This window comes from Meles meles, chromosome 9, assembly GCF_922984935.1.
Source record: "Meles meles chromosome 9, mMelMel3.1 paternal haplotype, whole genome shotgun sequence".
Taxonomy (NCBI): domain Eukaryota; kingdom Metazoa; phylum Chordata; class Mammalia; order Carnivora; family Mustelidae; genus Meles; species Meles meles.
In genome coordinates this window covers 9,426,842-9,450,895 of record NC_060074.1, presented here as the reverse complement: position 1 = coordinate 9,450,895, position 24,054 = coordinate 9,426,842, and the positions used below count along the sequence as shown (strand labels likewise).

General features: G+C 41.8%; 1 protein-coding gene across 4 annotated transcripts in view; it reads left to right on the top strand.

Moving 5' to 3' along the window:
* Positions 1–24,054, top strand: part of ANKRD44 (ankyrin repeat domain 44) — a 319,359-nt gene that overhangs the window by 137,345 nt on the left and 157,960 nt on the right. For all 4 annotated transcript variants that reach the window (XM_046018760.1, XM_046018759.1, XM_046018757.1 and 1 more), the window contains exon 3: positions 23,277–23,355. In XM_046018760.1, the coding sequence (XP_045874716.1) occupies positions 23,277–23,355 (79 nt within the window). The remainder of the gene's footprint in view (positions 1–23,276; positions 23,356–24,054) is intronic.

The window sequence follows — 24,054 nt, the reverse complement described above, 5'->3', positions numbered from 1 at the left end:
AAATAAGGGCTCACAGTTCCTGCGAAACATTTCTCTCTCTGGTAAGTTTGGGGTGAAGGTTTCCTGATGCCAACACCTTCTGCGGATGCTTCTGCGGATGGGAATTAATGGTGAGTCACTCTCAGGAAAACTCCAGCATGTGTCTAATCTGGCCACTGTCTTTGGGACACGGAGCTGCATTTTCTGAGCTTCCCTGGAGTTCAGGGGTTCTTCACACCAGTCTGTCTTCCTAGCTGCTCACAGGTGCTTGCCCGCAGGAGATGAGATGTATCTTGTGACCCACTCACTGTGGCTGGGGCTCACTCGCCTTTCTGTCACCCCAGCAATTACAAGTGACTATGGCGGCAATGAGGATTTGTTCACCGAGGATGAAGGGCCTGCGCGGTCAGCTCCTCCAGCAGCTGTCGTCTCCCACTGTGTTGAGCATATTCTGATTTTGTCCATCTGGTCCTATGCGTCTCTCATCACGGGAGACGAGACATCTAGACACATCTAGAGAGGATGTGTGTGTGGCCCTTGGACATATTTTCTCTCCTGCTTGGATAGTGCCATCTTGATTACCGTGGAATTTAGTTGAGAACCGGTCAGACACCTTAACATGCCCCCTCTGTCCCCAGCCTGTCTTCTCTCCCTCCTTCCATCAACCAGCCAGAATGGGCTTGTTGGAGAGTGAAAACATGGGTTAAATAATACTGGGCAGGGGCTCAGTCAGTTAAGTGTCTGCCTTCGGCTCAGGTCGTGATCCCGGGGTCCTGGGATCGAGTCCCATGTGGGACTCTCTGCTCAGCGGGAGCCTGCTTCTCCCTCTACCTGATGGCCCCCCTGCTTGTGCTCTCTCTCTTTTTGTGTCAAATAAATAAATAAATAAAATCTTAAAACACTAATCATACTACTGGGTAATGTTTGTTGACCGCTCACCATATAATACTAGGAACTGTGCTAAGGGCTTTCTGAGCAGCATTTCCTTCTATCTCACACATCCCCAGGAGGTAGGTTCTCGTCTTATTCCCAATTTACAGACTAAGAAATAGAGACACAGAGGAGAGCCCGGGGTCCTATAGCTGTAGGTGGCAGGGCCAGTCCTTGAGGGGGGTCCTTCTGCCTCTAGAACCCACCACGTTGTACTGGGCCATCCTCAGAGGTGGCTAAAATCCAAAGCAGAACCAACGAAGTCTAAGCAAAGCCTGGGGACCACGGAGGAAGGGGCTACTACTTCGGAGAGGTACTGTTTGGAAAGCATTGCTAGGAGGGCCTGGGCGGGCTGGGGGCTAAAAGGTCAGCCATCTTAGGGGTGGAGAAAATGAGGATGAAGCAGGCTAATACTGAGTGGAGTCTGGGGCCCGGCAAGCCAGTGCTCTGTGGCGGGGGTGCCAGCGAGAGACATGGCAGTCGGGAGGGCTGTCGGGAGGAGCGGGCGTCCTGTCACAGGGTGACCTTCTCCTCCCATTTTCCGTGCAAAATGGCCCCCGTGTGTAGGTGGAGGAAGATGGGCTTCGCGCGGCACATGCTCACTGTGGAGGCACAACCTGCCCTTCCACGGGAGGCGGTGCTGTGGGGGAAGGACTTTGCTGGGGGCCGCGCCTCGCAGGGGGACGTGCGTGGCCCCTCTGACCCTCGGGTGTGGCCCAGAGAATAGAGGAAAAAGGCTTCCTGCGCCAGGCGCTTCTGGGAGCTCCAGGAACGCACAGCTGCACGCCGCCCCTTCAGCTCCTTCTTCCCCGCACTCTTGACCTTGTGCTGCCAGAGACCGTCCTGCCACCCAGATGCAGCTGGGAGACCTCAGTAACCCGGGGAACGTAGAAAGCCCCCCACTCCCCCCAACGCAAGCAGGTTGGAAATAAAGTCGTTTCTCACCCTCTGAATAAGATTTCTCCAGGAACTCTGGTCCTGCTGAGTGACATGGCCGGTCTGCGACGTGGGTCCGCCAGCCCACCCCAGCCTCTGGGAAATCCATCCTTCTGGGGCATTCTTGAAGAAAGTCAAAGAGTTAGGAACCCTCTGGGACCCCGCTTCGTTTTCTTGTCCTTCACAAAGCACTTTGCTGGAACCGCTCCCCGCTCTGTACTGTGTCCGCCCCTCCCTGTAAGAAACCGTGTTAGTGTTCCCCATCTCCAGCCCCTTCCCCAGCCCCGGGCCTGCCCTGGCCTGTTAATCACGCTGCCCACCCACGCCTTCTCCTTTCTAGACTCTGTTCCAACACCCAGATCTCCCATGCCTGGAACTAAACCAGCAGTTTAGGATTTTAATAGGAGCCTCTGATCATTTCACACACAAGTTCGGGCTAGCCAGAGACAAGGAAATAAGTGTTCCACGTTTTTAAAAAATTCAGTGTTTTTTCTCCCCTACTTCTGCAAGTCCCTAGGTTCCCAGGAACTGGTATTTGTGGCCTGGCCGTGGACATTAATGTCTTATTGTACGTGAGGTCTCACAGAAGCCAGAACTCTGCAGCAGGCGGCCCTCATTAGGGGGGCACCGGTGAGCTGCCCTGGTAAGGAACATTCGCTGAGCCTCGGAGCTGCTTGTTACCAGCAAGCCTTCCTACGTACTGGGTAGGTAAGGTGCAAGACCATGGCCCCGTTGGTGAGCAGCCCAATCGAGGGGAAGTCTGCAGGACTGAAGGTTCTGAGATGGTGAAACAGCTTAAAAATTTTTTTCATTACTGAAATATAACTGATAGACCATGGTGTACGAGTGTCAGGTGCACAGCATCGCGGTCCAGCAATTCTGTACGTTACGCAGTGCTCACCACGGTAACGGTCGTCGCCATCTGTCATGTTGCCACGCTATCACGATATTATTGACTGTATTCCCCGTGCTGTACCTTTCCTCAGAAACAGCTTTGAAACAAGGCCAGGCCCTACCTGTAATGGACTGAGGTGGTGGCTATCTTCAGTCGAGGTTGGAGGTGGGTGAGAGCCACGTACAGCCATGACACCCACCCATCCAGACCCTATGGCATCCCTAACCCCTTGTAGACAACCATGTCTCTGTCTCACCACAGAAACCTTTAGGCCATCTTCACATAGACCCTTTTCTTATTGGGGTGTAGGTTTTGATAAAGAATCAAAGATCAATCAAGACATTACTCCTTTTTATTCCTTCAAGACACATATATTGAGCGCCTACTGTATGCCAGATATCGCACTAGGTTGATACAGAGATGAGTGAGACTCTCTCTGCCCGAGCCCCCAGACTGGTTAGTGGGAGGGAGGGGAAAACAAGGGTAGACAAGGAGACGTGGTGATAGAGACTGTAGAGTGGAGGAGGGGTATGCGGTAGAGAATCACACAAGGTTTCGGAGGAATGGATGCTTGAGCTGACACTTGGGTGAAGTCACACTCTTCCTGGTGACTCCCAACCCTAAATCAGTGGCTCCCTATATTGTGACTCTATTATTATTATTATTATTTAAATATTTTATTTATTTATTTGACAGAGAGAGACACAGTGAGAGAGGGACACAAGCGGGGCAGAGGGAGGGTGGGAGAGGGAGAAGCTGGCTTCCCACCAAGCAGCGACCCTGATGTGAGGCTCAGTCCCAGAACCCTGGGATCATGATCTGAGCCACCTAGGCGCCCCTATTTTGTGACTTTAAAATATAATGTTCTTAATTACACTTGAATTTTAAAAAACTAATTCATTAATTAAAAAAAAATCCTTATGTCAGATGTCCCTGCTTCTTCTCAAGAGGGTCCTCCTTTGTGTTGAGTGTCTCAAAGCATCACACGTCCACATTTCCATCTATCTGAAACTTGCCTTTTGGCCATGGGGTCACCACAGTCAGCAGTCTCGGCTTTGTTGAGGAAAAAGTAGGAGAAGCTCATCAGAATTATAACAGCAAGAAATACAGATTTTTTTTCTTTTTTTTTAAACATATAATGTATTATTAGCCCCAGGGGTACACGTCTGTGAATCGTCAGGCTTACACACTTCACAGCACTCACCATAGCACATACCCTCCACAGTGTCCATAACCCCACCACCCTCTTCCTCTCCCCCTACCCCCGGCAACCCTCAGTTTGTTTTGTGAGATTAAGAGTCTTATGGATTGTCTCCCTCCTGATCCCATCTTGTTTCATTTTTCCTTCCCTATCCCCCAAACTTTGTCTCTCAAATTCCTCATATCAGAGAGATCATATGATAATTGTCTTTCTCTGACTGACCTATTTCGCTCAGCATAATACCTTCTAGTTCCATCCACGTCATTGCAAATGGCAAGATTTCGTTTCTTTTGATGGCTGATTGTATTCCTTGTATATATATACCACATCCTCTTTATCCTTTCATCTGTTGATGGACATCTAGGTTCTTTCCGTAGTTTGGCTATTGAGGACATTGCTGCATATGCCCCTTTGGATCACTACGTTTGTATCTTTAGGGTAAATACCCAGCAGTGCGATTGCTGGGTCATTGCGTAGCTCTGTTTTCAACTTTTTGAGGAACCTCCATGCTGTTTTCCAGAGTGGCTGCACCAGCTTGCATTCCCACCAACTGTGTAGGAGGGTTCCCCTTTCTCCGCATCCTCGCCAGCATCTGTCATTTCCTGACTTGTTAATTTTAGCCATTCTGACTGGTGTGAGGTGATATCTCATTGTGGTTTTGATATGTATTTCCCTGATGCCGAGTGATGTGGAGCACTTTTTCATGTGTCTGTTGGCCATCTGGATGTCTTCTTTGCAGAAATGTCTGTTCATGTCCTCTGCCCATTTCTTGATTGGATTGTTTGTTCTTTGGGTGTTGAGTTTGCTAAGTTCTTTATAGATTTTGGATACTAGCCCCCCCCCCTTTTTAAAAAAGATTTTATTTATTTATTTGACAGACAGAAATCATAGGTGGCAGAGAGGCAGGCAGAGAAGAGAGGAAGTGAAGCAGGCTCCCTGCTGAGCAGAGAGCCCGATGCGGGGCTCCATCCCAGGACCCTGGAATCATGACCTGAGCTGAAGGCAGAGGCTTTAACCCACTGAGCCACCCAGGCGCCCCAGATACTAGCCCTTTATCTGATATGTCGTTTGCAAATATCTTCTCCCATTCTGTCAGTTGTCTTTTGGTTTTGTTGACTGTTTCCTTGCTGTGCAAAAGCTTTTGATCTTGATGAAGTCCCGATAGTTCATTTTTGCCCTTGCTTCCTTGCCTTTGGCGATGTTCCTAGGAAGAAGTTGCTGCGACTGAGGTGGAAGAGGTTGCTGCCTGTGTTCTCCTCAAGAATTTGGATGGATTCCTTTCTCGCATTGAGGTCTTTCATGCATTTTGAGTCTATTTTTGTGTGTGGTATAAGGAATTGGTCCAGTTTCATTTTTCTACGTGTTGCCATCCAATTTTCCCAACACCATTTGTTGAAGAGACTGTCTTTTTTCCATTTGACATTCATTCCTGCATTGTCAAAGATTAGTTGACCATAGAGTTGAGGGTCTATTTCTGGGCTCTCTATTCTGTTCCATTGATCTATGTGTCTGTTTTTGTGCCAGTACCATGCTGTCTTGATGATGACAGCTTTGTAATAGAGCCTGAAGTCCGGAATTGTGATGCCACCAACTCTGGCTTTCTTTTTCAACCTTCCTCTAGCTATTCGAGGTCTTTTCTGGTTCCATAAAAATTATAGGATTATTTGTTCCATTTCTTTGAAAAAAAATTGATGGTATTTTGATAGGGATTGCATTAAACGTATAGATTCCTTTAGGTAGCATCAACATTTTCACAATATTTGTTATTTCATTCCATGAGCATGGAACATTTTTCCATTTCTTTGTGTCTCTCTCATTTCTTTCATGAGTATTCTATAGTTTTCTAAGTACAGATTCTTTTTCCTCTTTGGTTAGGTTTATTCCTAGGTATGTTTTCTTTTGAACTGAAATCGTAAATGGGATTGACTCCTTAATTTCTCTTTCTTCTGTCTTGTTGGTGTATAGAAATGCAACTGATTTCTGTGCATTGATTTTATATCCTGACACTTTACTGAACTCCTGTATGAGTTCTAGCAGTTTTGATTTTTCCACATAAAATATCATGGAGTCTTTTCATTTTTCCACATAAAATATCATGTCATCTGCAAAGAGTGAGAGTTTGACTTCTTCTTTGCTGATTCAGATGCATTTAATTTCTTTTTGTTGTCCAATTGCTGCAAGGACTTCCATACCATGGTGAATAGCAGTGGTGATAGTGGACATCCCTGCCATGTTCCTGAACTTAGGAGAAAAGGTCTCAGTTTTTCTCCATTGAGAATGATTTTCACTGTGGGTTTTTCATAGATGGCTTTGATGATATTGAGATATGTACCCTCTATCTTACACCGTGAAGAGTTTTGATCAAGAAAGGATGCTGTACTTTGTCAAATGCTTTTTCAGCATCTATTGAGAGTATCATATGGTTCTTGTTCTTTCTTTTATTAATGTATCACATTGATTGATTTGCGGATGTTGAACCAACCTTGCAGTCTAGGAATAAATCCCACATGATCATGGTAGATAATCCTTTTAAATGTACTGTTGGATCCTATTGGCTAGTATTTTGGTGAGAATTTTTGCATCTGTGTTCATCAAGGATATTGGTCTGTAATTCTCTTTTTTGATGGGGTCTTTGTCTGCTTTTGGGATCAAGGTAATGCTGGCCTCATAAAATGAGTTTGGAAGTTTTCCTTCCGTTTCTATTTTTTGGAACAGTTTCAGGAGAATAGGTATTAATTCTTCTTTAATGTTTGGTAGAATTCCCCTGGGAAGACATCTGGCCCTGGGCTCTTGTTTGTTGGGAGATTTTTTGATGCCTGCTTCAATCTTCTTACTGGTTATGGGTCTGTTCAGGTTTTCTATTTTTTTTCCTGGTTCAGTTGTGGTAGTTTATATGTCTCTAGGAATGCATCCATTTCTTCCAGATTGTCAAATTTGCTGGCATAGAGTTGCTCATAATATGTTCTTATAATTGTTTGTATTTCTTTGGTGTTGGTTGGGACCTCTCCTCTTTCATTCATGATTTTATTTATTTGGGTCCTTTCTCTTTTCTTTTTGATAAGTCTGGCCAGGGTTTTATCAATCTTATTAATTCTTTCAAACCAGCTCCTAGTTTCGTTGATTTGTTCTACTATTCTTTTGGTTTGTATTTCCTTGATTTCTGCTCTGATTTTATTATTTCTCTTCTCCTGTTGGGTTTAGGGTTTCTTTGCTGTTCTTTCTACAGCTCCTTTAGGTGTTGGGTTAGGTTGTGTATTTCAGATCTTTGTTATTTCTTGAGAAAGGCTTGTATCGCTGTATACTTTCCTCTCAGTACAGCCTTTGCTGTGTCCCATAGATTTTGAACAGTTGTGTTTTCATTATCATTTGTTTCCATGAATTTTTTCAATTCTTCTTAAAACCTGGTTGACCATTCATTCTTTAGTAGGATGCTCTTTAGCCTCAATGTATTTGGTTCTTTCCAACTTTCCTCTTGTGATTCAGTTCTAGCTTCAGAGCATCGTGGTCTGACAATATTCAGTCTTTTGGTTCCGGTTGAGACCTGGTTTGTGACCCAGTTTGTGATCTATTCTGAAGAATGTTCCATGTACACTAGAGAAGAATGTGTATTCTGTTGTTTGGGGATGGAATGTTCTGAATATGTCTGTGATGTCCATCTGGTCCAGTGTGTCATTTAAAGCCCTTATTTTCTTGTTGATCTTTTGCTTATATGATCTATTTATTTCAGTGGGCAGGGGGTGTTAAAGTCCCCTACTATTGTTGTATTATCGTCAATGTGTTTCTTTGATTTTGTTATTAATTGGTTTATATAGTTGGCTGCTCCAATGTTAGGGGCATAGATATTTAAAATTGTTAGATCTTCTTGTTGGACAGACCCTTTGGGTATGATATAGTGTCCTTCCTCATCTCTTATTATAGTATTTGGCTTAAAATCTAATTTATCTGATATAAGGATTGGCACCCCAGCTTTCTTTTGATGTCCATTAGCATGGTAAATTGTTTTCCACCCCCTCACTTTAAATCTGTAGGTGTCTTTGGGTCTAAAATGAGTTTCTTCTAGACAGCATATTTATGGGTTTTATCATTTTTTTTATCCATTCTGATACCCTGTGTTTTGCTTGGGGGCATTTAGCCCATTTACATTCAGGGTAACTATTGAAAGATATGAATTTAGTGCCATTGTATTACCTGTAAGGTGACTGTTACTGTATATTGTCTCTGTTCCTTTCTGGTCTGCTGGTTTTAGGCTCTCTCTTTGCTTAGAGGACCCCTTTCAATATTTCCTGTAGGGCTGGTTTGGTGTTTATGAATTCTTTTAGTTTTGTTTGTCCTGGAAGCTTTTTATCTCTCCTTCTATTTTCAATGATAGCTTAGCTATCATTATTCAGTGATATTGAATTATTCAATCTATATTCAATGATAGCTTAGGATATAGTATTCTTGGCTGCATGTTTTTCTCATTCAGTTCTCTGAATATATCACGCCAGTTCTTTCCGACCTGCCAGGTCTCTATGGATAAGTCTGCTGCCAATCTAATATTTCTACCATTGTATGTTACAGACTTCTTGTCCGGGCTGCTTTCACGACTTTCTCTTTGTCACTAAGACAAAGATGACAGGGTGTGGATCTATTTTTATTGATTTTGAGAAGGGTTCTCTGTGCCTCCTGGATTTTGTTGCTTGTTCCCTTTGCCATAGTGGGGAAATTATCTGCTATAATTCTCTCCAGTATACCTTCTGCCCCCCTCTGTCTTTCCTCTTCTTCTGGAACCCCAATTATTCTAATAATGTTTCATCTTATGGTATCACTTATCGTCAAATTCTTCCCTTGCGGTCCAGTAGTTGTTTGTCTCTCTTTTGCTCAGCTTCTTTATTCTCTGTCCTTTGGTCTTCTATATCGCTAATTCTCTCTTCTGCCTCATTTATCCTAGCAGTAAGAGCCTCCATTTTTTATTGGACCTCATTAATAACTTTTTTGATTTCAGCTTGGTTAGATTTTAGTTCTTTTATTTCTCCAGAAAAGGCTCTTATTTCTCTAGACAGTGTTTCTCTAATGTCTTCCATGTCTTTTTCAAGCCCAGCTAGCACCTTGAGAATCGTCATTCTCAACTCCAGTTCTGACATGTTACCAATGTCCGTATTGATTAGGTCCCTAGCTGTGGGTACTGCCTCTTGTTCTTTTTTTTTTTTTTTTTGTGGTGAGTTTTTCCACCTTGTCATTTTATCCAGATAAGAATATATGAACGAGAGAATAAAATACTAAAAGGCCGGCAAAGACCCCAGAAAAATGTATGCTAACCAAATCAAAGGAGACCCAAAACAGGGGGAGAAGAAAGGGAAAAAAGAAAAAAATATATATATTATATATATATTAGACTGGTGAATAGAACAGAACCACCCACTTGATTTTTGGGTGTATTCTGGTGTCTTAGAAGATACTACCTCCCAAAATTTTAAATAAAGAAAAACTTATATATATACAAAAATAGGGTTAAACACGATGAAAGGATAGAATATGACTATAAAGATGAAAATTTTTAATAAATTCTGAAAAAAATTGTTAAGTTGGTTGGAAAAAGAAAAAAAAAGAGGAGAGAATGTGATCAGGCTGGAGATTAGAATGAAGCTTTGTGCTAGATTTAGGATATATTTTGATCTATTAGAAGAATTGTATCCCAAAATTTTAAAGGAAAAAAAACTATATGTATACAAAAAATAAGGTTAAATACAATGAAGGGATAAAGTATGACTATAATAAAGATTTTAAAAGATTTTTTTAAAAAGATATTGTTAAGATAAACTAGTTAAAAATGTTAAAAGAGGAAAGTGGAAAAGTTAACAAAAACAGAATAAGAAAAGAAATAAAATTTTAAAAATTTAACTTTTTAAGACTAAAAGATCATGGTGAAAGAGCCATGAATTCTGGGCATTGCTTTCCCCTAGCTCTGGAGTTCCACTGTTCTCATTGATGGGTGAACTTGGTCTTGGCTGAATGTTCTTGCTGATCTTCTGGGGGAGGGCCCTGCCGTAGTGATTCTTAAATGTCTTTGCCTGAGGCGGAATTGCACCATCTTTGCCAGGGACCAGGTTAAGTAATCTGCTCAAGTTCACTCTTGGGAGCTTTTATTCCCTGAACGCTTTCCGTACAGCTTTGGAGGATGGGAGTGAAGATGGCGACTTCCCAATCCCTGGCCCAGAGGAGCCAAGAGCTCAGGGCCCCACTTCTCAGGGCGTCCTCAGAGAAAAGCACTCAATCACTCCCATCTCCCTGGTCTCTGGCAGTGCTCTGAGCTCACCTGGCCTATGACCTAGTGTTTCTATCTCTGGTGCACAGCCCCGTTTGGAGTCTCCAAACCCAGCAGATTCCTGCAGCGTGCTCCTGCGCTGCTCCTCCTGGAGGAGGAAGGAGGGGGTCTCTCCAGATATGCCACTTGTGGGGTCTCTGCTAGAAGAGCGATGGCCCAACTGTGCCTTGGATCATGGTTTAAGGTAACCTGATCTAAAAGTTCACTCCTTGGCTCTGTCTCTGCAGCCGTCTTCCCTGCAACCAATACCCGGCAGCTCTGCCACACTCAGACACCCCTGGGCTTTCTGTGACCCCGAGTCCTGAGACCACACTGTCCCTGCGAGGGCTCCACCCCTGCTTAGCCTCTGGAGCAATGTCCCTCAGTGGAGCAGACTTCTAAAAGTTCTGATTTTGTGCTCTGCTGCTCCAGCACTTGGCGGGAGCTGGCCCCTTCCCCTTTCAGGTCTATCTTCCCGTGGTTTGGGATTCACTTCTCTGCACGTCCTACCTTCCAGAAAGTGGTTGATTCTCTGTTCCTAGAATTGCTGCTCTTCTTCTCTTCGATCTCCTGTTGAGTTTGTAGGTGTTCGGAATGATTTGCTAACTATCTAGCTGAAGTCCTGCGACTTGATGTCATTTCAGTCTGCTACTCCTCCGCCATCTTGCTCTTACCGCATCTTCTTTATCCATCATCTATTGATGGGCATCTAGGCTCCTCCCGTAGTTTGGCTGTTGTGGGCACTTCTGCTATAAACATTGGGGTACACATGTATGGTGGCTAATATTTATCAGACATGAACTTTGTGGCTGCAGGAGAGGTGATCCTAGAGGAAGATGAGTCTCAGAGTTGCTCTGTGTGTCTGGCGTCACACAGCTCAAAAGTGGTAGAGGAGGGGTTCAAGGTTAGGTCACTCTGACTCCAGAGTCTTTGCTCTTGTGGCCCTATGAAGATGCCTCTAATGAAAATGGTGTGCGCACATGTGTATGGGTGTCCCTATCCTGCAGGACACTTGACAGAAACAATCATAATAGGACCAAAGACCTCTGAAGGCTCTGAAGAGGGTGGAAATAGGTTTTACCTTGAAGAGGAATGTTACTTGTTATAAGAGTTTATATGGTATTGTGAGAGAATACAGAATACTCTGGGCAAGTCCTTTAACTCTCGGAATCAGCCTTTATTCCTGTTCTATAGAACAGGAATAACAATGCCTACTTGATTAATGTCCCTGGGTTTTCTTAAGAATTAGATAATGTGTAGGACAGCCCTCTGGCAACTTTGTGGAGCATTATGCAAATTAGAATCTCTCCATGTTTAATCACAGACATAATGTTTTGTCATTTGCAAAGAAATTACATTCACACACTAAAACACACTACAAGATAATGAATGCTTTGGACAATAAATAATGTCCAGTGCTTTATTTTATATGTAATTAGTTAAAACCAGTTCTTGTTAGAGTAGACAGTTGTTGTTGTTTTTTTTTAATAGGAAAGCCTTTTCTGATTCAGAAATGGAATAGTGTTTTCTTGTTTCTGAACTGCATTATGTACAAGTCTTGAAATGCAGGCAAAGAAATAAGAACGTGAAGAACACCCATAAAATCATTCACCCAAAGGTAATCACTGTAACCATCTTGGTACACTGAGCTGATCTGAGATGTCCAGATAACTTCACTAGTGAATTTTATCATCAGTATTACATATAAACTCTGTTTCTAAAATATCCACCTGGAGGCTGAAAAAAAAACTTGAACCATTTCAGTTAGGATGATTTTCTATGACTGCAGAACCTGTTTTTATAAGTTTTTGATTTTAATTTCTATCCCTGCCACCCACATGTGTATGACAGAGAGAGAGAGAGACACCCAGTCACTAAGTTATTGTTGTATCCAGAGTTGATGCCTTTGAGCATTGTCTCCTTTCATACCACACTCTTTCTTTCTCTCTCTGACATTTTCTAACACTGTGTTGTGTGTGTGTCTGCTCTTTGCTGACTGGTGTGATTAATCTAATATTAGTCTACTGTAGTAAAGAGCCCACTGCTCATAATCAAGAGAATGGGATTCTTTTTTTTTAAATTAACATATAATGTATTACTTGTTTCAGGGGTACAGGTCTGTGATTCATCAGTTTTACACAAGTCATAGCACTCACCATAGCACATGCCCTCCCCAATGTCCATCACCCAACCATCCCATCCCTCCCACTGCCCTCCCATCCAGCAACCTTCAGTTTGTTTCCTGAGATTAAGAGTCTCTTACGGTTTGTCTCTTTCTCTGGTTTCATCTTGTTTCATTTTTCCCTCTCTTCCCCTATGATCCTGTCTTGTTTCTCAGATTTCTCATATCAATGAGATCATATGATAATTGTCTTTCTCTGATTGACTTAGTTCACTTAGCATAATACCCAAGAGATTTGGACTCTTTGAGGCTAGCACTTAGCATGGTGCCTGGCACCTAGAAAGCCCCAGTAAATATTTTGTCATTTGTATGAATGAAGGGTTCCACCACTGCCCTTAATAGCCATGCGACCTTGGGCCAATCAATTACATTCTCTGGATGTCTCTAATGCTTTCCAGTTCTAATATTTTGTACTTTTAGCCTTCCTCACCTGAGATTTTGATTCTGACTCTGTATGGTCATTTACCTGATGACGTATTTTCACCCTTGCTAGCCCCTGACAGCTGTGAAAAGCTCGCAGCTGCTTCCTCTTCACTCTTTCATCAATAGGAGATAACTTTCCAATTGTTTTCTTGGCTATCTGCCTTTCATCTTAGGCACCTCTGTCTTGTTGAAGAAGTTGGTTAATGAAGTCATTAGAAGAGACAGTGAGCTTAAGGCAGGGGCCCTAACTGAACCCAGACTTCTTGCCTCATTGTTTAGCTCTTTGGAACCAAGAGCAGTTCTAACCTACAAGTTTCCTTAAATACCCTTAGCAGTAAAACATTCCCACTTGTATAAGAAGTCTGGTTTCTTTCTTTTTTTTTTTTTAATATTTTATTTATTTGACAGAGAGAAATCACAACTAGGCAGAGAGGCAGGCAGAGAGAGGAGGAAGCAGGCTCCCCGCGGAGCAGAGAGCCCGATGTGGGGCTCGATCCCAGGACCCTGGGATCATGACCTGAGCCGAAGGCAGAGGCTTTAACCCACTGAGCCACCCAGGCGCCCCAAAGAAGTCTGGTTTCTTCATAAAAACTATTCAACAAATGCATTAAGCTGAAAGACACTGCTTCTTAATATGCTTGGGAGGCTTCACCGAACAGCTGTGAACTTTATTAGCGTTCAGCATGCGAGAGGGGGCTGGTGCTCTGAAGACCTGCTCTGGTTTTCACCACACACTCCTCATAATGTCTCTGCGGTGGCCCGATGTCTGTTACTGATTCACTGGCAACAAAGTACAAGCATCTTGGCCAGTTTTCCATTCTGTAGGATGAGAAGATGAGAATCCTGTTCCATGTTCTGTTTCTCCTCTCAAGATATGTTCCTCGCCAAATGATATCAAATAGTTGGCCCTCCATCAACTTCCCCAGGCAGAAATCGATCTAAAAGGGCTTCTGCTATTTGGGAATCTCTGTGTACTGTGGGAAGATTGCCAAAGTCCCCTGGTAATCCGCGGCTGAAATGTGCCCACAGGTTAGGCAGAGATCGTTCACCTTCCCACTTGTCCTTGATTGTCTGTACTTAATTTCCACATCCTTACTCAATACACATTTGTCAAAGGTTTTGTTTAGGAAATGTAAGTGTTCCAAGGGATTTTGAAGAGAACTCTTTCTTGTGCCTGTTTTTAAAACATATAGACTTAATCCAACACCCTATTCTTTTGCAAAGGACTTCACTTTTACATCTATACACTAGCAAGACATGAGTTGCCTCAAAAAAATTAACACATTATTCGTTGATTAGATTCTGCTTTTTTCCCTTTTAGCTGAATTTACCTTGTTGCCTGGCATATATATTTTTTTAATCCATAAATATGCCCTTCTTTATGTTTCCCAAGCAACAGAATTTTTTAAAGTTTTGTTTATTTAAGCAATCACCCCAACCAAACGTGGGGCTTGAACTCAAAACCCCAGGATCAAGAGTCACGTGCTCTACTGACCGAGCCAGCTAGGTGCCTCACAATGGAATGTTTTATTTGCCTGCTTATGTGTTTTCTGCTTTATTGAGGTATAATTGACATGTAATATACTAATGTAATATACTAATATACATGTAATATTCTAGACATACCATTTGCAACATTTCGACATATTTACACCCATGAAACAGTTACCGCAATGGAGATAATAAACATCCCATCGCCCTCACAAGCTTCCTTGGGCCCTTTATAATCCTTATCCCCCACCCCTTTCAATCTTTCCTCCCTCCTTGGGCAACAACCGATCTGCTTTTGGTTGCTGTACCTTAACTTGCGTTTCCTAGAATTTTTTATAATGGATTAATACAGTATGTACTCTCTCTTTTCCGCTAGCTTCTTTTACTAAGGGCAATTACTTTGATTCATCCACGCTGTGACATAAAGCCATAGTTCATTCCGTCTAGCTGCTGAGTACTGTTCCATTACATGGGCATACCGTAGCTTATTCATTCACCTGTTGGTGGAAATTTGGGTTGTTTCCCATTTTTGGCTATCATGCATAAAACTGTTGTGAACACATATGTGCAAATCTTTGTATGGACATATGCTTTCATTTCTCTAGGGTAAATTCCCAAGAATCTGGATCATATAGTAGATCTGTGTTTGACTTTTTAAAAAATTGTCAAATTGTTTTCTGATGTTCTACCATTTTGTGTTCCTATCAGTAGTGTATGAATGTTCCAGTTTCTCTACATTCTCAACCCTGGATATCATCAGACCTTTTAATTTTAGCCAATTTAATAACTATATAATTTTAATTTGCAGTTCCCTAATGAATAATGATGTTGAGCATTATTTCATTTGCTTATTTGCTATCTGTATATCTTCCTTGGTGAAATATCTGTTCAAATATTTTCCCTACTTTTTAAATGGATTGTTTGCTTTCATGTTAGTGAATTTTGAGAGTTTATTTGTATATTCTAGATAGAAATCTCTTATCCAATATATGCTTTAAAATATTTTTTAAAATCTAAAAAAATTTTAAAAATTAAAAAAAAAATTAAAAATCTTTTATCCAATATATGCCTTAAAAATATTTTCTTCCACTCTGAGGCTTATCTTTTCATTCTCCTAACAGTGTGTTTAGAGCAGAAGTTATTAATTTTGATGGAATCCAATTTATCAGTTTCTTCTTTAATGGGTTATGTTCTGGTGTTATATCTAAAAAATGTATGTCCAACCCCAGGTCATGAGGAATTTCTCCCATGTTTCCTTCAGATATTTTATGAGTTTACATTTAGGTTTTTTTTTTTTTTTTGTATTTAACATTAGTGTTGTGACCCATCTTGATTTAATTTTTGTTTAGGCTGCAGGTTCATTTAGGCTGAAAATTCATTTTATTTGCATGCAGTTATCTAATTGTTGCAATGCTATTTGTTGACAAGGGTATCCTTTCATTAGTGAATTGCCTTTTTATCATTTTTGAAAATCCTGTATGTTGTCCATATATATATTTTTGCACCAATACGATGTCTTGATTACTGTAGCTTTATGATAAATCTTAAAATCAGGTAATGTTAATTCTCCAACTTTATTCTTCTTACCTGCTTATATTTTGCTTATGAGAATTTTGTCCTTAGGTCTATATTACTAGGTCAAGAGTGTTAATTGTAATGAAAAATAAATTTCATTTTGTTTACCAAGTCTTGTAACTATTCAGAGATTCAACAAGAGCATGAACAATGGAATCGCATCTGGTTCTGGATCCCAGTTCTACCGTTACCAGCTATGTGACTCTGCTCAAGTTGCTTATCACCTCAAACTCCCAGGTTCCTCTACTGTCAAATGGGGATGATAATATGTACCTCACAGCAGTGTTTCAAGGATCGAATTAGAAAACATATAATATCTGATATAATTTTTATTTAATATGCATGATTTCAGTTTAAAAAAATTAATATAATAAAAATATCCAATATTTAGTTACCTAAGGCAGATACAATCCAAACATCTTTGGCATTCTCATTTCTCTTCCTTTACCTTCATTTTAAATGATTTTTGAGTGATTCTTGTTTAGTTTTAAGAATTAGATGTGGTTTTGAGGTTTGGACTTAAAATTTGAACATGTTTTGAGATAGCAAAATGTATCAGTATTTTTCATACACCCATGTTACGTTCAAATGGAAGGATTAAAATACCCACAGAGTGATGACTGAATAAAGCTGTTTGATGATGGATGTATGTAGGGTCAGAGACTTGCTGTCACCTTTGAGGCATAAAAAATTCCAGCTAAGGAATATCCAGCTCCATAGGGTAGTGCGTGCATGGACAATGAATAATGAATAAATTTTTCTCTTATGGTAACTTGGGGTAGACATTGATCCATCTCCGCTGTTTGTAGGCGAAGGCATAACTTGAGTTTTCATTGAAAGTTGAATTAAACGATATATTTAAAAACTCTACACATCATAAGGAAAAGACAAACTGAATGGAAGTAGGTAAAGGATAGGTAGAGGTGATTCGTAGTTGAAGAAGACAAAACTTTTAATAAACACGTGAGAAGAGCCTTAATTTCACTTGTCGGTAGTGAAATGCAGATCAGAGCAACAGCGAAATGTCGTGTGAGGCACGTCATATTGGGAAGAAGTAATAAGGTTGATAACATCAACTATTGGGAGGCATGTTGGGGAAAGAACACATTTATGGCTGGGAAGTATAAATTGTGAAACTATTTTTGAAAGCTATTGGAAAAGACCTAATAACGTTGAGTATGTATATACACCGAGATCTGGCATTGCCTTTGCTTGGTACCTGCCCCCAGATACACACTGCAGCACCATTCGTAGTAGAGAAGAATCGAAAGCCGCCTAAGGTGTCTCCTCTCTCCCTCTGTCTCTGTCTCTCTGCCTCTCTCCCTCCCTCTCTCTCTCTCTCTCTAAACACACACACACACACACACACACACTTCTCGAGTTATTTTCTAAACCACTGCAAGTCACAGTACTCACGGCACTTTACCCCTAAAGCTCTTTTTGAAAACAGAGTTCTGAAGCGGATACAGAAATGTCAACTTGTTGGATTTTGCTGGTGGGAGCATACAGAGCTGTTATTTTCTGTACCTCTCTGTATCCGTGAGATGGTAAAACCTGAAAGCAAACACGAAAACTTTAAGAAGGACCATGACATTTGTTTCTCTGCTTTCTTTTCCTCTTTATAAATGTCTCGTAATTCCTCACCAGAAGACCAAGCATCTTTCGCATTCTGTGTCTTGCTGGATTTAAATCTCTCACACGTCTTCGGCTCTTTTCTTCCCATGCTTTGAAATATCTCCACATAACTATTTTGTGTTCAGAGCTGCTTTGACTTCTCCTGCCCTTAGTGATCTCTGCTCACTACCGTGTTAAGCTCGTTGGGCCTAAGGCGTTTGCTTCTTCGCTGTTTGTGGCAGTTGGGACTGACGATCGGAAATTCACTCCTGTGTTGCATGACGGCAAGGCTTTGTGGTGGTTGTTTTCTTAACATTGCTTCATCTGCCTGTCTCCGTATGTAAGAGTTTTATATGTAGGGAGGGATATTTGTTTTAGTGTATGAGAGATACTTAAATGAAGATTAGGTCATGCGCTTCTAGCTGAGAATTTCCAAAGCACGTAATAAACAATTCTTAATCTTTAGAACAGAGGCTTGGGGTGCCCCCTACATGGTATTTTTGGCTGCCAGAATGGCCTCTCTGCCCATGTCAAGCTCACTTTATGTGTACACACTTCAAGTTCCCTATTTTCTTTCATCTGCCTCTTTGGTAAACAGACGACAGAAACTTCCTCTGCCTGATCTCTCCATGACATACTGCAAATTTAGCTCAGACGCCAGCTGGCTGTGTGTGTCTCTGGTTATTCATAGAAAGGAAGGGTTTACCTTCCTTCCTTCTGGAGAAACCTGTGACTTTTCATGGGTCCAAACCTATTTTCAAAGGGCTATTTGGAATCGGAGCTGCTGGGTAATGGGAAAAGGTCTTTTTTTTTTTTGATATTTGAATAATCGTTTAAAAAATACACTGACGAGTCATTTCTCATGTGTTGACCATACTGTGCTTGTTTTTGAATGATTTTTCTCCTCTTGCATTCATGGGTGTTGTAAAGACCACCATGACCGTCCCTCCGCCGTCGGTCACCGTGGACCATCCATGGGAGCACTGGGTGGCCGTGAACACAAACAGAGCAGAGCACTTAGCTCAGCCACTGTGTCTGTCTGAATGCTACTCTGCTCCTGGCCTGGTCCTCAATTCTAATTTTGATCCAGAAACAATCCATAAGTCAGCCTGTAAGATACAGGCTGACCTGGAAGTCTGGCCCGGGGTTTCCAAAGCTTCCAGATAAGCCGGAGCCAGTGGGTTTCTAGGGAGTCCTGGACAAGATGTGCTTATTTCCCAATTCAGAAGTGGTTTTTTTCTTTGTCATTTTAGATTTTCTACCCAGGGTGGGTTTCAGGGCAGTATTCGTGAAGACGTTTGTCTCGTTGCTTTTGGTAATTTTCTTAAATCATTTAACTTCACAAATATCACTAATTGCCTCTTTCTTGTTATTACTTTTATTCAGATGGCCTAGATTTGGAAACTGGTAACCGGACTGTAAGTTTCTTTAGGGTGTGGACAGGATGTTTTAAGTTTTGTATCCCTGACATCCACCACAATGCCTAGAGTAGAATAACTTCTCGATAAAGGTCCACGTCTAGAACATAGGGCCGTATAAGTGGCTCTAAAACTTATCCCAAGGTCACGGTCCTTATTTTTTCTTCTCCTGGCCTTCCTGTTTATGCTTCTTGTTTTCATCTTAGACCCAAGTCTTAGATGATTGCCAGCATCAGGGGTTTGCACTGCTTTCTGAAACTCTCCCTACATTCTTCTTCCTCAAATTTTGTTCATTTAAAAAGATATAATTTTTTTTCTTTTTGGGCTTTGTCTTTCGTATTTTAAATGATTTTGTTTTTTAATTTTTTTTAAAGGTTTTATTTATTTGACAGAGATCACAAGCAGGCAGAGAGGCAGGCAGAGAGAGAGGAAGCAGGCTCCCCATGGAGGAGAAAGCCTAATGCAGGGCTCAATCCCACGACCCTGAGATCATGAGCTGAGCCGAAGGCAGAGGCTTTAACCCACTGAGCCACCCAGACGCCCCCCTTAAATGATTTTAAACGTTATTTGTATCTCTGATTCCTCTGTTACCTCAGGTTCTCTCTGGGTGTTGCGCCTGCTGACTCCTGCTTCTGGCTCATTTGCTTCCACATGAGTCTTGCGGCTCAGTTTTGTGAGCTCGTCTTCACTGGGGGCTTAGCTGCGGGCGTCCTAAGTTGCTTGTATCGAAGACACGTCTATTCAGACAGGTTTTGTTTCTTCTTGACACCCTGTGGATGTCCTTGGCCCAGAACCAATTTTGTGCCTATTTTTCAGCTTGAAAGGTCTTGGACTGTGCAGGTATTGTGAATTCAAAACCCCAAACCGCATGAGGACAGATTCTGGGAATGCAGATGCTCAGTGGAGACACTTTTATTCCCCCTTCAGGAATCTAGGCAAAGGCACTGCCTTTCCGTCTACCTGTGAGAGTGTTTGGCTTTTTTTTTTTTTTCAACATGAATTCATTTCAAGAATCTTTCTTCAAGACCACATCAAGAATTTGTCTCTATGTGAGGGTGTCAGTTGTCGTTCTTCACCTCATCTCCCATCCTGAGGTGCTGGGCAAATGATACAATCTTTCCCTAGCTTTTCGATCTAAAAAAATCATTATCTTTCAAGTGATGATAATAAGATTTAACAGCCAGTTTCTGAGAGATGTGTCTGTTCTTATAGGGATGTTACAAGATTCAAGTAGTAGAATAGATAAAAGGCATTTTAGAAAAAAAAAATTAAAGCACTCCATAATTAGGTTTTGTTTCTTCTTCTAGATACATTGGCCTAGAACACATTTTTTGCTAGTATTATTACTAGTATACTCTTCTCCCCAGACTCTGCCTTCCTTTTTCTACCATTACATCTCCTTGTCCATTTGTCCAGCTTGTGGCCAAGTAGAGTGGACTCATACTTAGGCAGAGGACGAATGGCAACCTCCTGGCTGATTTGACCTACCTGACTGAGGACGGTGATACGTGGCTCTGTTTATTTACCTCTCTGCTCATGACCCTGTCTATCACGCAGGTTCCTCCTTAGAGTGCTGGTGTTTGTAACCCTTTGTCAGTAGTTACTGTTATTTTAGTTAAGTGCATTAATTTTTTAGTTGAGGTCTTGGTAGCACGTGAAATTATTTATATAGCTCTGATACTTTGGAGAACCAAAGAACTGCTACCTGAATACAGATCTTTTTTGTAGCTCCCTGTCTATGGCATGTCACTGTTGGTATAGTTGTTCTGGAAGCTTCAGGAAACCTTTAAATGCATATCAACAGGGCACCTGGGTGGCTCAGTTAGTTGAGCAACTGCCTTCGGCACAGGTCATGGTCCCAGAGTCCCGGGATTGAGTCCCACATCGGGCTCCCAGCTCCACGGGGAGTCTGCTTCTCCCTCTGACCTTCCCCCCTCTCATTCTCTCTCTCACTGTCCCTCTCTCAAATAAATAAATAAAAATCTTAAAAAAAAAAAAAGCATGTCAACAGGAATGCTGGTAGTTACAATCAAGAATTTTTACTATGTGATCTCACATGACACACACCCATTTTATGTTATAAAATCTTCAGTTTGAACAAGCCGTGTCATAAAAGGGGCCACAGAATCAGCAAAGCCAGTCTTATAATGACAGACCAGCCGTTTTAGATATTGAGGTTTTCTTGGCTTTTTATTTGAGGCCAAGCTTTGAAGCAGAGCATTGACTTTGCTTCAGGTCAGATGAAGTCATAATTTGGGCTGGGTTAGTCCTTGTTTAAATCACTTAGGTAAGGTCTAATTTGTTGAACCAAACCCTGGAACCAGTTCCGTTGACAGCAGAACATATAGTTATATAACTTTTGTCACAAGACTCAAGAGAAATGTTTCATAGATACAGCAGGGATTTAGAGAGAATTTGAGGCTAAGATGGCAAGTGCTGTAGAGAGAGCAAAACAGAAAACACTTGTGAACGTCTAGTGTCCGTTCTTCATATGGTTCTTTGTGCCAATTAATACATTGAAAATGTTTTTCAAGTTTTCAAATACTGAATCTCTATTTTCACGGAGAGTGTGACATAACGATAAGAGATTACTGTGGTTGTATATCTTTCAGAATTTTCTATGGCATACCTTTACTTTATATGGAATCGTTACATGACTGCCCTCTTTCCACTTACTGTAATAATCGCCTGCAACATACATAGATAGTGTAAATTCCAATCTAATTCAGACTTCTCTTTTTTATCCACTTATGAGTAAGTCGAACCCTTCCTGAAACCTACTTGCCAGGTCTCCTAACAGATAGGCTGATTTGAAGATATCTCCTGTCTGCCATCTGTTTTAGATGTTAATGAGTCACAAAATGCCCAAAAGCAGTAGCCTGAAGGAGACTGAGAAAGCGCTGAGGGCTGGAACTGTCGGAAAACAGAATGGCGTCCTTGGGCAAATCCGAGGGTGGTTGGGTAGGTTGTGTAATCAAGCGATAACAGGACTGATGATTAAAATCAGTAGCAACTGCACTGATCTTGAAACTAAAATGCATGCTTGTTTTAGGCAAAGCCTCAAGGACGTAGCCTACAAACTTTGGTTACCATGTGGACTGGTCAGGGAAGTTTGTAGAAGAAGCAGTGCACACGGACCTGTTCAGTTTGGCTGATTAACGCTGAGCATCTAGTTTTCTGCTCCTGTGGGGACAGAGAGGAGAAGACCAGTTCTTTCCCCTGTGGGGTTCTTCATCTTGGAGGGAAGATATCACGACTCTCTATGCTCATGGCAAACAGCTTTGCCTTGGAGCTCTCGGTGTGCTTGGGCCAAACTTCGTGCCTGCCTAGGGCTTTATTTACTGACATTATCTTGAATTCTCTCATCAGAGATTCCAGTTTACAGATGGAGAAGCAATATTTTTCCCCCTGCATTTTATCGTGTTAACAACACAATATGTTAAATGCTTTGCCAAGGACTGAGACTGAAGACTGATAGGAAAAAGTCCAATCTTGGCTCTGCTATATACCTATGGGGTCTGGAGGAAATTGTGTCATTCATTTGAGCCACAGTTTTCTCATCTGTAAAACAGAGAAGCTCTCAGCTTCAATGTCAGTATTCTCAGAAAGGCCTTGTTCTTCCTGTCTAAGGAATCTTGTTCCCATCTCCCCAGTCACTGGACCCCATTACCCTATTTTAGTTTTGGGATAGCCTTTATCACCATCTGAAATGATGTCATGTGCCTTTGGTTTCCATGAATGCTGGCAGCCTCCCCACTTGAAGGTAAATTTCATGCGGACAAGGACTGAACCCCAAATCTGGTTCGTGGCACGTGATAGGCATTCAGTAAGTGTCACATGAATGGGTAGTGAGCTAGGCAACAGTTCATAGAGATAGAAAGGAGAAGGTGACTGTACTTAATGTTTGATGTCCTTGTGAAGAATTCTGCTGCGTTCCGTTAGAAAGAAAACAAATCATTGCGTGCTTTGGACACTGCTGTTAAGGTAGGTAGAAGGGTTTGAGTTTTTGTTTCTGTGTTTTTGTTTTGTTTTGTTTTCTTTTTACCATCAGGAAGGTCTGAAAATAAATTGAATTTCTTATCCATTGGGTGATAGGCTGTGTGACCTGAGCGAGGGTCCAACAAAAGGAACAGGGAGACAAACACAACACACAGACACAGGGCAGGATCTTGTGTACCTGTGACTGTGGGAGATACAGAGAGAAATGTGTACCCAGAGCTCACCTGAGTAGGTTTTGGCCTTCACTCTCTCCTACAAGCATTAACCTCAGAGCGAGTGACGTGTTTTACTCTGCCTATGGAAGGCACCGTCAGCCTCCACTGACTTGCTTATCTTTGCTGCTGTTTCAGGATTCTGAGAAGCGAACCCCACTTCACGTGGCTGCATTCCTGGGAGATGCGGAGATCATCGAACTCCTCATTCTGTCAGGTAAGTACCAGCTGTTCTTCAAAGTCAGGTGCAGATGCAAAGTTCAGTGACTCGAAATTCACTCACTAGGTCAACTACTTCAGCGAACCCAAACAAATTTCTTTATTGTGCTCGTGGAAGTGGATTTGACCAGCGATTTTATCAGTAGACAAAAAAACAATGCAAGAGGTTGTTCTCAATGAAAAATGACGTCTTCGGTAGGGGCGCCTGGGTGGCTCAGTGGGTTAAAGCCTCTGCCTTCAGCTCAGGTCATGATCCCAGGGTCCTGGGATCGAGCCCCGCATCGGGCTCTCTGCTTAGCAGGGAACCTGCTTCCTCCTCTCTCTCTGCCTGCCTCTCTGCCTACTTGTGATCTCTCTCTGTCAAATAAATAAATAAAATCTTAAAAAAAAAAAAAAAAGAAAAATGATGTCTTCGGTAAAACATTTATGTTGCCTTGAAAGTCTGATTTCTGACTAATCGGGCCCTGTATTGTAGATGAATTCAGTAGGTGTGAATATCTTTGCATTTTTTTCATTGTTAAAAAAAATGAACAAACAAAACTCATTCCTTAAAGCCTACACAAACAAATGCCAAATGTATGTTTGTATTTATATACATTTAAATTGTGGCAAAACAATACTATGCTTTGTCTATGGACACATGACTATGACTATGTAATAAAACATGGAAGGAAAGGAAACATATCAATTTCCAGAT